Below are 12,787 nucleotides of genomic sequence, written 5' to 3' on the forward strand. Positions count from 1 at the left end.
ACCGGTCCCATATATTATAATGACTGTAGAAAGAAAATAAAAAATGTTATGGAGATATTATAACAAATATCTACAATACTTACATATCCTTATTCCTAGCATGGATAGACATGTGAATTTAGAACAATAGCGTTACAAATATATTGACACAGCCTTACACCGTTAAAAATATTATGATATGACTCAACTATATGCTTGTTGAATGAGCTATGGATTGCTTCTAGATTGTCGTATAAACGTGAGTGTGCTTGAATGCAAACTTTACTTTTAATGAATGATAAACCATGTGAAACACATTTATTTCTACTTGATAAAATATGAAAAAACTATTTTTATTTGACGCTTGAAACAAAGATTAAAATAGTGCTCCTAACTTATATAGTATATAAGTATTTATAATTGCTGTTAAAGAAAATGTACTTTGAGTATTTTCATTAGGGTCGTCAATATGGCTTGATGTTATGGGGGAAATTAATCCTCGAAATTCAAATATTATAATTACATAATAGTGATAGTGATACTAAAGTTTATATTTTTTTGTATTATAACACAAGAAGGGAAATATTGTTCATGACAATATAGAAAAAAGTTAAACGTAAAAGTACGATTTTCTGAAGTGCTACTCGAAATATATAAAAACAAAACGTGCAAACTAATGTTTATGTGTGTGATAATAATTACCTACATTCTATAAACAAATATAATGGTTTGCAAAGTGACCAGTAAAATGAAAATTCTTATTGACATTTCAGTTTCCTTCAGTATATTAAAGTAAAGCCTGTCCAGAAATATATGACTCCGCCGCCATGTTGCGGAATTTCGATAGAACTATTTTCTTCACCCGATACATCAGAATCTCAATCAACAGCGCCCTCTTGACAATAATCATAATATTTCTGGTCTTTAACAAAGACTGACTACTTAATTGCTGTAGGGTTCTTTCCTGGAATTGTTATTGTCTGGTCAGGCTTTAAGGCGATGACGCGATGACATGATATGATACATACTACTTTTACCTTTACCTGGCAATTTGATTATGACATCAGTCATCTTTTGATGTTTGTCAACAGAGTCAACACATACTAGAAAAATGCTATAGGATTAAGGTAAATAAATATAATATAGGTAAGTAGCTGAAATGTAGAGCTAGAGAGGATGCTACTTATGGAGTATGCATACATTTATTATACATACAGTCATAGATATACCAGATTGAGATAGGTATACATTTGGTGAAAATCTTCTAGATACGCCAGATTTATGTGATACAAATACAAAAAATTCTACACCTGGATGATTTACACAACTTGTGTAATGCATATAGCAAATAGTTTAATAAATTAAATTATCAAGGTGGTGCTCTGCATGAAAAGACCCCTTCAATTTTTTGTACGACCCCCGAGGAAGTTGCCCCCCTTATCTAAGAAATATCTGAAATAAAATAAAGCGTACTCGAACAATTTCAAAAGTTGTCGAAAATCAATATGAAAACAGAATTTTGGTTAATTTTCGGAATACTAGACATACGCAATTACCCAAATACACCTTATTGTAGTCACACCAAATTTTTTACCACTTTCCTCTCGTATCAATAAATTTTATATACAATACATAAGGAATCATGATATCATGAACAAAAGAACAGAATTTTGGTTCATTTTCGGAATACTAGACATACGCAATTACCCAAATACACCTTATTGTAGTCACACCAAATTTTTTACCACTTTCCTCTCGTATCAATAAATTTTATATACAATACATAAGGAATCATGATATCATAGTATAATATTAAGCTACGCCGTGTCAAAAAACCTACATTAATTTGTCACGATCCTAGATTTTTCCATACATAAAAAATCAATAAGCAATCATTATAAATCTTCCACCCGGTGCACATTAATTGCGTAACCAATCGTATCACGTAATATTATATTATATATAAACGGATACAATATTTATATTACTGTTTGATATGATATAGTTCGAAATTTCTCGTTAATATATTTTTATCTGTTGGATTTGTACATTGGTAATAATATAGGTATACCTGATAAATAATCTAGGGTTCATAACACAAACATGTAGAGCATAGATAGAGAGTACAGTATAGAATAGGATAACGACAGTATAATTAGATAGGGATATACTAGTAGGGTCGGTTGCATCAAACCCTGTCAACAAATTTAACGTTCGGTATTTTTCTTGTATCTCTGCTGCGTGACGTTGATGTGTCCTTTAACTGTTGATCACAGACCAACCCCTATAGACATCTATTACAAGACGACTCGCTGTGGCCAGCCTTCCTAGTATTTGCACTGATATAAGCGCGGGCGCTCGCCGTGCCCGATCAGTATCGACCAAGTAACAGACCCGAAAGCAGCGCGTGTTTTTCGCACAAAAAAATTGGAAAAGGGTATTTTGATGCCTTAAAGATGTCCACCTGTAGTGTGAAATGGTGTGGAAAGGTAACAAGAAGCTCAAATTTAAAAACAGACGGCATTACATTCCACAAATAAGTCATATTTATAATTTATTCAGAGCCGGCATAGGTCAACTTACATTGGCCACTTACGCGTCAGTAGAGGGACAGTCATACTTCTGTCCCTTTTCATCTGGCGCGACTGCCCGCCGTCCTTGAAACGGCCAATCACAGCGCGCTTAACACATTCCCCGCCCGCTCCTCGCACCCCAAACACTGGTGACTCGTATCGCGAACCAAATATGACAAGACTGCCACTCTATAGGAGGTTCTCTGTGCTGTTGATGCAACTGACCCTTAGACAGGCAGGATGCTTACCAGTGGCGGGGCGTGAAAATTTTCATTGGTAAAGCCGGAGGGGTTATTGGAATCTGTTTTGTATGGACTTCTACAGATACTAGAGAATTTTAGGAGACCCGTTGGGAATCGAGTTGTATCGACGCTCCGCCACTGATGCTTACCAAACCAATGTTGAATTATGAATACTTCCACAAGCACTTGCAATTATACTATCAACCTGGAGACGTCGCTATTTACGGCCTGAGGGTTTTAAGCGTACCTCTCCAATTTCGTTTTTTGCTTCCCTCGCTGCTATCCAGAGGCAGATATCGAATTGTGCTTATTTTGCACACGATACAGTTCCTAGTCCCGTTGGTGGAGAACAAGAGAGGGGCGATTCCTGGGGGCTATGGCTACACACGCTCCTTGCACTTCACACTCTGGAGAAAAGGGTGAGGCGATGAAGCCTTGGGGCCTGGGGACTAAACACACACACGCTACTCACAGTTCCTTGCTTCGCTTCACGCTGAACGAGAGGGCGGTGATGGGGCCCTGGGGGCCCGGGGCCGGGGGGGTACATTATACTCACAGCTCCTTGCCGCGCTTCACGCTGGAGGAGAGCAGGGCGTGGTGCAGCGGGTGCGGGGGGTGGGCGGGCCAGCGCGGGCCCTCAGCCGGGGAGAGGGGCCCCGTGCCCGGGGAGCTGCAGCGTCCTGAGCCGACCTGGGGACAACATGATTATTAAAGACAAAATTTATTTGAGTACATAACAGTACCTAACAGTTAAAAGCATTCGCGAATCGAAGATACTCACACGAAACTATTCGGTATGTGAAAAACTTACTCAAAAATATTTCCCATAGGTCTTAATTCATATGGGGTCATATTTTTGGCCAACTTTTGTACAAACTTTTTTGCACTTGACTGTATATCGCCAAACGGATGCGGCACGTTCTGTCCGGAAAACATACATAATGAGCAAGTTTTTTTTTACCCGAAATCAAGAAAAAAATTGGCTATAAGTACTACAATTTTACTGTCGGCAGACATGACTTTAACATTGTCTACAGGAATTAGGTAAAAAAAAAGTTAAAATGTTAAATTCCTTGCCGGCGGCTATATTTCCGAGCTCATATAACCCGGCAACCTTCAAATCAAGAGTGAACAGGCATCTTCTGGGCGAGCTCACTCCATCGTAGGCCACGTCTTTGCCTTTGGCTAGTCTGTGGCCAAGAGTAAGCCCATTTATAATTTAAAAAAAAATGTTTCTTGGGAATTGGGATCGTCCTATAAACAAGACGCTCAGTAAAGTGTAAAGGCCTTCAAGACGCGCATAAGGAAGTTTTTATACCGTGCCGTGAATAACGATAACGATTATACGCTGTACAGTAATAGATCAATGACCAGGAAAGGATTAGAGGAAACTGGTTATGGTGGCTGATGGATGAATCGTTTCTGTGATTTGTATTTATGTGAAACAATGAGGCTGCGAATTAAATTATTTGTAACAGATATAAGAGTTTTCCTAACAATAGAAGTCTCAATTTTTCTCTCTTTTTTGAAATATATAACGCGATGGCAAACAAGCATGCGGCCCGCTTAATAGTAAGCAGTCACCGTAGCCTATTGTATGTAAGACGCTTTCTCCTAGCAGTGGGACACTGCAATAGGCTAGGTTTTTCTTACGTAGAACAATACAGACCATCCAATAACCTAACCACGAAATTAAAATTTTGAAAAAACCCCGACATAGTGGACTGGTTTTCATGAAACATGGCTAAGAACACTCCCGACTAACTAAGCTTTCAAACAAAAAAAAACTAGATCTAAATCGGTTCATCCGTTCGGGAGCTACGATACCACAGACACACGCACAGACAGACAGACACGTCAAACTTATAACACCACACCCTGTCGTTTTTGCGTCGGGGGTTAAAAAATGTACGGAATGACAAAACACTAACTGATTCAGTAATCATATCAAATAAGGTTATTCGTATGATAAGTATATGAGGTCAGAGCCACACCTACTGGCTCGATATAAATAAAATAGTCTACTTCAAGACTACTGATATAGTATTTTATGCAACAGGCGTTTAAAGGAGGTCAAAAAAGACGAGTGGCGTGGGTAACAATTTGAGGCGAAGCCGAAAATTGTTATTGAGACGCCACGAGTATTTTTTGACTCAGTTAAACACCGTTGCATACAATACTTTTTCTACGACCATGCACTTAGTTTTTAATAGTTTTTTTGAATAACTTTCGTGAAATTCACACTGTTTTCTGTATTTTGACGCAAAGGTTTGCACTGTCAGTTCGGCTGCCCAAAGCCTTCCCGCGTACGCGCGCAGTGTCGTTATAAGGCGTTGCCATGGTTACAGAGCCAAACAATGCGTTTTCAGTTTTTTCGATACTGCGCGCATGCGCGGAAAGCCGGCGGAGGCTGGCTTCGGGGAATAGACCTTTATGTAGGGTTTTAAAGATATGTGCACGACCCTGTAAATGACGAATAACAGTTCGGGAGTAGAAAAATTTAATTAAAAAACATACAAGTAGGTGGATCTTTGTTACATTACGATCTGACTTAAAAAACAAACTTTTGCAGGTTTAATGTATGTGATATCTGGTTAATTTTAACGCCGATGAATAATATTTTTCATGGGTTCTTGTATTACTCATACTCATACTCATTTATTCATAACTAGCTTTTACCCGCGGCTTCGCCCGCGTAATAAAAGTATTCTTATTAAAACGTTTACAAAAAATAAGATTTTCATTTGGATCCGTAGGTTTCTTTGTAGGTACATCTGTCCGCGATTATTTCGATTAAGGTAAAGCGGGGCAATTTTCGACTGGAGGGCCATTGTAACTGATCTATTTGCTGTACGGTCCGGTTTTGGCTGACTGTACCTTACACATATTAATATTGTTTTAAAAGAAATTCTTGCAATGATTGTAGAATTGTTACACAGCGACCACAGCGTAGGTGCGAATATGTATGTATTTTACCTATATAAATATTTATACTGGGGAAACTTCATACAACCCACATAGCCAGTATCTCGACGCTATGGTCGGTAGGGTAAAAAGTACTTCCTTGCATTATCGCTTACAATTTTTTCCATTTTGCTTATACTTATTGCAAACGTAAACATATAAAAGGCAAGCAAACAACGATCTTCTTACAGCACATTGAATGTAATAGTTTACGGATGCAGGATACTCGCCGATGCCTACTTACTAATACCTTCCCACTGGGCCACCTGCATTTTACACTGCCTAAATATCGATTGCCGACCGATTATTCCGACCCCAATCCCTATTCTTATCCCCGTCCCTATCTCTATCTTTGTCCCCGTCCCCGTTCCGTCCCTGTCCCCGTCCCTCCCCTATCCCTATCCCCGTCCCCGTCCCCTATTTTTATCCCTATTTCTATCCCTATCCCGATCCCGATCCCTATCCCCACCCCTACCCCTACCCCTACCCCTACCCCTACCCCTACCCCTATCCTTATCCCAATCCCAATCCCTATCCCTATCCCTATCCCTATCCCTATCCCTATCCATATCCATATCCCTATCCCTATCCCTATCCCTATCCCTATCCCTATCCCTATCCCTATCCCTATCCCTATCCCAATCCCAATCCCTATCCCTATCCCTATCCCTATCCCTATCCCTATCCCTATCCTAATCCCAATGCCTATCCCTAACCCTATCCCTATCCCTATCCATATCCCTATCCCTATCCCTATCCCTATCTCAATCCCAATTCCAATCCCTATCCCTATCCCTATCCCTATCCCTATCCCTAACCCTATCCCTATCCCTATCCCTATGCCTATCCCTATCCATATCCATATCCCTATCCCTATCCCTATCCCTATCCCAATCCCTATCCCTATCCCTATCCCTATCCCTAACCCTATCCCGTTCCTGTCCCTGTCCCTGTCCCTGACCCTGTCCCTGTCCCTGTCCCTGTCCCTGTCCCTGTCCCTGTCCCTGTCCCTGTCCCTGTCCCTGTCCCTGTCCCTGTCCCTGGCCCTGTCCCTGTCCTTGCCCCTGTCAAATTATCATGCTAGGAGGTGAACTTTGAAAAATCCTTTCTTAGTGCTCCTCTAAGGAACTTCCGTGTCAATTTGAAATCTCTTGAACCAGAAGTAAAGATAAAAACTAAAGCTATACTTATGGCTATTTTGGATATTTTAACCCCATTGCACAATAACAGGGGAGAAAATTTCTTTTCCACCTCATTAGATTTAAAAATCGTTGTATTTATCGTGATCAGCGACCCGATAAACCATAAAAACGATACCCATATTGTGTTTTTGACTTTACCCCCTTTGCACCCCTTTAGGGGTCAAATTTTCAAAAAACCTGAAACATGTATTTAGTCATATGTCTTTAGAAATCCTCCTGTGAAGTTTCGAATAAAATAGTCAAACTAATCTTGTTTCCCCATACAAACTTTGAACCCCCATTTCACCCTTTTAAGAGGAGAATTTTGAAAAATCCTTTCTTAGTGCTCCTCTACGCCGTATAAGGAACCTATGTGCCAAATTTGAAATCTCTAGGACCAGCGGTTTCGGCTGTGTGTTGATATGTCAATCAGTCAGTCAATATCTTCTTTTATATATTTAAACCCCATTGCACCACAACAGGGGAGAAGGTATTTCACTTCCGCCTCGTTAGATTTTATAAAACGTTGTATTTATCGTGATCAGCGACCCGATAAACCATAAAAACGATACCCATATTGATTTTTTGACTTTATCACCCCCTTTTCACCCTTTTAGGGGTTAAATTTTCAAAAAACCTGAAACACGTATTCAGTCATATGTCTTAAGGAATCTTCCTGTGAAGTTTCGAATAAAATAGTCAAACTAATCTTGTTTCCCCATAAAATGAAAATGAAAATGAAAATGAAATATTTATTTTTCAAGTAGGCATATTACAATGCGCATATGAACGTCAAATAAAGCTACGCCGGCTCTAACCCTACGCCTCAGCCTCGAGAAGATTTCAGTCCCCCCTCAGTTGGGAGGGGGGTATCCACTATGGGACCGGCAAGAAACTCGGCGGGCAACTTCTTTTCAAAACATTACATCTTATAATTAACATGCATTAAATAACAACATACAATTTAACATGCAAAAGTATTCATCAAAGAATATGAACAGACTAGGTACTCTATGGAAATCAATTTCAATAAATTATATTATTGCTTAATAATACGTCGTTCTTCTTCAGAGAAAACATATCAAATTGTCATAGAAGAAAAAGATAATATGAATCTCAATATCATTAAATATGTAATTTACCTACACAACATAAAATATAAAATATTTGATGTGCTTTCTTATCTGAACTGTGTCCTCTATACATTATACAATTATTTTAATTGCTATTCGTTTTTTGTAGTTTCTGGTTCGGGCCATGCATGTTTGTCTGTCAAATAGTCCTCGACTCTGTAATAAGCCTTTAACATCAATGATTTTTTTAAGTAGTTCTTAAGAGCTGGGAGGGGTAATCTCAAAGCAGTGTCAGGTAACTTATTATAAAAATGAATGCATTGCCCAACAAATGACTTCTGTACTTTACGGACACGAAACTTCTTTATGGCAAGCTTATTTTTGTTTCTAGTGTTATAATTATGGATATCAGAATTCTTAGTGAAACAGTCTAAATTCTTAACAACATAAATTATACTATCATAAATGTATTGGGAAGCTACAGTTAAGATATTAATTTCTTTGAAGAGTTCTCTTACTGATTCACGTGTTCCTAAGTTGTAAATAGAACGAATGGCTCTCTTTTGTAATACAAAGATAGTCTGTATGTCAGCTGCTTTGCCCCAAACCAGAATACCGTATGACATTACACTGTGAAAATAACTATGATACACTAGGCGAGCTGTCTCAACATTAGTCAGTTGCCTGATTCTCCTAACGGCGTATGCGGCTGAACTTAATTTGCTTGCTAGTTTCTTTATATGAGGACTCCATTGTAGATTTTTGTCCAATGTTAAACCAAGAAACAGTGTTGTATCTACCATCTCTAAGCATTCATCATTCAAAAGTATTTTTGTATCGATTGGTTTAACATTCGGCAGAGAAAATCGAATACATTTGGTTTTCTTAGAATTAAGAAGTAAATTGTTGACAGTAAACCACTGCAGTACATCAGCTAACGTGCTATTAATTACATTGTAATCCGTAGATTTTCGGTCAACATTAAAAAGCAGTGATGTATCATCAGCAAAAAGTACTATTTCACAAAAGTTTTTCACTATACATGGCAAATCATTTATATAAACCAAAAACAGGAATGGACCTAAAATTGAGCCTTGTGGCACTCCTAATTGGACTACAGTCCCGCTAGAGCGAGTTTTGTTAACAACTACTGTTTGTGTTCTATTGCTAAGGTAAGAAGACATAAAGTTTAGGGCATTTATAGACAAACCATAATGTTCTAATTTCAAAATGAGCGTTCCATGATCCACACAATCAAAGGCTTTTGAAAGATCACAAAATATGCCAATTGCATCACAAGAATTTTCCCAAAAATTATATATATGTTTAATGAGTACCGAAGCAGCATCGGTCGTGGAACGGCCCCTTGTGAAACCGAACTGTTTGCTTGTAAGTAATCTATGTCTGTTGAAGTGTCCCAGTAGATCATTTAACATTAGCTTCTCAAAGACTTTACTTAGTACAGGAAGTATTGATATGGGACGGAAATTGGTTATATCACTCGAATCACCCGATTTAAAAAGCGGTATGACTTTGCTACATTTCATAAGATCTGGAAAGGTGCCTTGTGAAATTGAAATATTATATATTACGGCCAAGTAAGGTGCTATTATATCTATGACATGACTAATTACTTTAACTGATGTTCCCCATAAGTCTTCCGTTTTCTTTAAATTGAGTGACTTGAATGTTTTAACAATATTTACAGAGTCTACTTGACTAAATTCAAATGAATTATTACATTTCTTAACATTAGCACAAAGTAATGAATGGGCTTGAGCCGCAGAAGAATGTAAACATTTTGTGGTGTTAACGGCTATGTTTGAGAAATAATCTTCGAATGCCGAGGCAACATCGCTGTTCGACACTATTTGTTGATTATCTGATACAATGTTGACTTGACAATCGCGTGATTTACATTTACCAGCTTCTTTATTTATAATACTCCAAGTTGTTTTCACTTTGTTGTCCGACACTTTCAATTTAGAACTAATAAAGTTTTTCTTGGCAGTTAAACACACTTTCTTGAAGATTCTTGAGTAGTTTCTTACATAGTCCAGGAATTCTGAATTCTTGTTCAGCTCTCTCTCACCATAAAGTTCATAAAGTCTTTTTCTACTTTTGTGAATACCTACAGTAGCCCATTCACTAAACTTTGTTTTAACTTTTGACCCACTAATAGATTTCACTTTGAAATTGTTATTAAATTGATTAAGAATTACATTGAAAACATCTTGATACAAATGATTACAGTCATAATGCGAAAATGGTATTATAGACAAACTATGTAGAATTTCATTTTTGAATGATTCCAAGCGAGATCCAGTAATGGGTCTATATGTTATTGTTTGTGGAGTATCATGAATAACGTTTAAGAAAGCTGCCCTTTGGCCGCTGTGATCGGAATGAAAACAGTTAAATAATTTCTTATCTATACATTCACAGTTACAAAAAATATTATCTAGGCATGTTGCACTAGTCACACCTACCCGGGTAGGTTCAAGAAATAAATTAAATAAATTAAATGATTTAAACAAACAGAACATTTTAACAGTATTACTAGATGACTCGAGCAAGTTAACATTAAAATCTCCACATACAATAACATGTTTTTGGCCCTTGCATACTAAATTCAGAACATTTTCCATTGTAGATTCAAATATGCTGAAGTCAGCTGATGGTGGTCTATAAACACATACAATAATATATCTGTCTAATTCAACACATGAAATTTCTATAGTTCTTTCTATGGAATATTTTACAACATCTTTGCGCTCTTTACACTTCATACAATTTTTAACAATAATAAGGGAGCCACCATGAGCAGCAGATTTTCTGGCAAAAAAACTAGCTAATTTAAAATTAACATAATCAAATATCAACTGTTCTTGTTTCAACCAATGTTCAGTAATACACATAACTTCAACATTATTACTATCTAAAAATAATCCTACTTCTAATTCTTTGCTGGAAAAACCCTGAATATTCTGGTGAACAACGTTCATATTCAGGTGTTTTTCCGCTGTCTTACAATCTAGTTTAAATGAGGCATGGGGTCCTTGGCTTTGTCAGCTGACTGAGACTTATATATAACACTATTACATCTATTTGGCTCAATATTGAAGGCCAATAACTCCACTAAATATACAAATAATTTCTTTGGCAAAAATACCTTCCGTGGAGCTAGCATGAAGCGCTCAATGAATTTATTTAAGTCAAAGAAATGGTACTTTTTATTAACAGCTATGGCATGGTACATTAAAGAATTATAGTAAGCTATCTTACAATTATAGTCATATGATACATTTTCTGCATAAGGTAGTGCACATAATATAATTTTCCCCACACCAGATTTTTCAATAACATTTAGTGTGGACATCAATTTATCTATGCTAAGCTTATCTACATTAAGACTATTTCCTAATAAAATTACTAATGTAGTACTGCTATCATAACATCCCTTTGAAATAAGGTCACATAAATGAGACAAAGTAATGTTTTGATAACAGTAATTTGTCACTTGTTGCTCTAACTGGTAGCTTAATAATGGGCCCATTCCTAACCCAATCTGATCTGAAAAAACAACAGTCTTACTGACTGCTCTAGGGGCTGTTTAACTACTGCCGCATGCCTAGTTGTGTCGTGGGCCACATCGGCTTGAATAATCTTTGCTGGTGGCATTTGGCCACAATTACAATGTTTTCCATTTAATAATGCCTTACACCGCTCCTCCAAATTTCTATTTTCTAGCAGCAATTTATTAAAAGCCTGTATGTGCTCCTCAACTTGTTTTTTAGTGGTCTCATACATGGTGGATACTGCCAAAAGCTCATCTTTCAGCCTGTTAATGTCGGCATTTAATTTCAGAAAATTTGATTCCTTGACTTCCAGCTCTGAATGACAGTCTTGAACCCTATTTTTCATAACTGTTAATGTATGTTTTAATTTACTATATTTTTTAATACATGCCTGGCCTTTGATCAGCTTTTGGGTTCTCCTAATATACCTATTAATCTTAATGTACTTTTTTAACTTATTACTACTATTAAAGAATACTATGTGTTTGGAGTCCCTACTCAATTGTGTTTCACCGCTTACCAACTCTTGGTACACATTCTGTAACTGCGAAGCATGATATTGCTCCCGCTCTTTCCTAAACAAATTAAGTTCCTCATTAGCCGCACCCAGTTCTTCTTCTAACTGTGTGATGCGGGCCAAGGCCACTTCATGTGTCGAAGCGCACTGGTTGAAGGTGTCTATTGTGCCTTGCAAACGGTCCACTTCTCCGCGGGCATCAGTCAGCTGCACATCATTGTCCGCCAGCTCCCTTTTCAAACATACAAACTTTGAACCCCCATTTGACCTCCTTAGGAGGTGAATTTTGGAAAATCCTTTCTTAGTGCTCCTCTACACTATATAAGGAACCTACTTGCCAAATTTGAAATCTCTAGGACCAGCGGTTTCGGCTGTGTGTTGATATGTCAGTCAGTCAGTCAATATCTTCTTTTATATAAATAGTCAAACTAATCTTGTTTCCCCATACAAACTTTGAACCCCCATTTGACCCCCTTAGGAGATGAATTTTGGAAAATCCTTTCTTAGTGCTCCTCTACACTATATAAGGAACCTACGTGCCAAATTTGAAATCTCTAGGACCAGCGGTTTCGGCTGTGCGTTGATATGTCAGTCAGTCAGTCAGTCAGTCAGTCAGTCAGTCAGTCAGCTTCTTCTTTTATATATTTAGATTACATATATGGGTGTGGTTTATTTGAAAC

At 37.6% G+C, this 12,787-nt stretch overlaps 1 protein-coding gene across 5 annotated transcripts in view; it reads right to left on the reverse strand.

Moving 5' to 3' along the window:
* LOC125237444 (microtubule-associated serine/threonine-protein kinase 3) overlaps nucleotides 1-12,787 on the reverse strand; it is a 129,185-nt gene that overhangs the window by 54,536 nt on the left and 61,862 nt on the right. For 4 of the 5 annotated variants that reach the window (XM_048144513.1, XM_048144515.1, XM_048144514.1 and 1 more), the window contains exon 4: nucleotides 3,351-3,484. In XM_048144513.1, the coding sequence (XP_048000470.1) occupies nucleotides 3,351-3,484 (134 nt within the window). Of the gene's footprint in view, nucleotides 1-83; nucleotides 154-3,350; nucleotides 3,485-12,787 lie in introns of those variants that run through there. The other variant, XM_048144516.1, reaches the window with a different exon arrangement.

Source organism: Leguminivora glycinivorella, chromosome 21, assembly GCF_023078275.1.
Source record: "Leguminivora glycinivorella isolate SPB_JAAS2020 chromosome 21, LegGlyc_1.1, whole genome shotgun sequence".
NCBI lineage: Eukaryota > Metazoa > Arthropoda > Insecta > Lepidoptera > Tortricidae > Leguminivora > Leguminivora glycinivorella.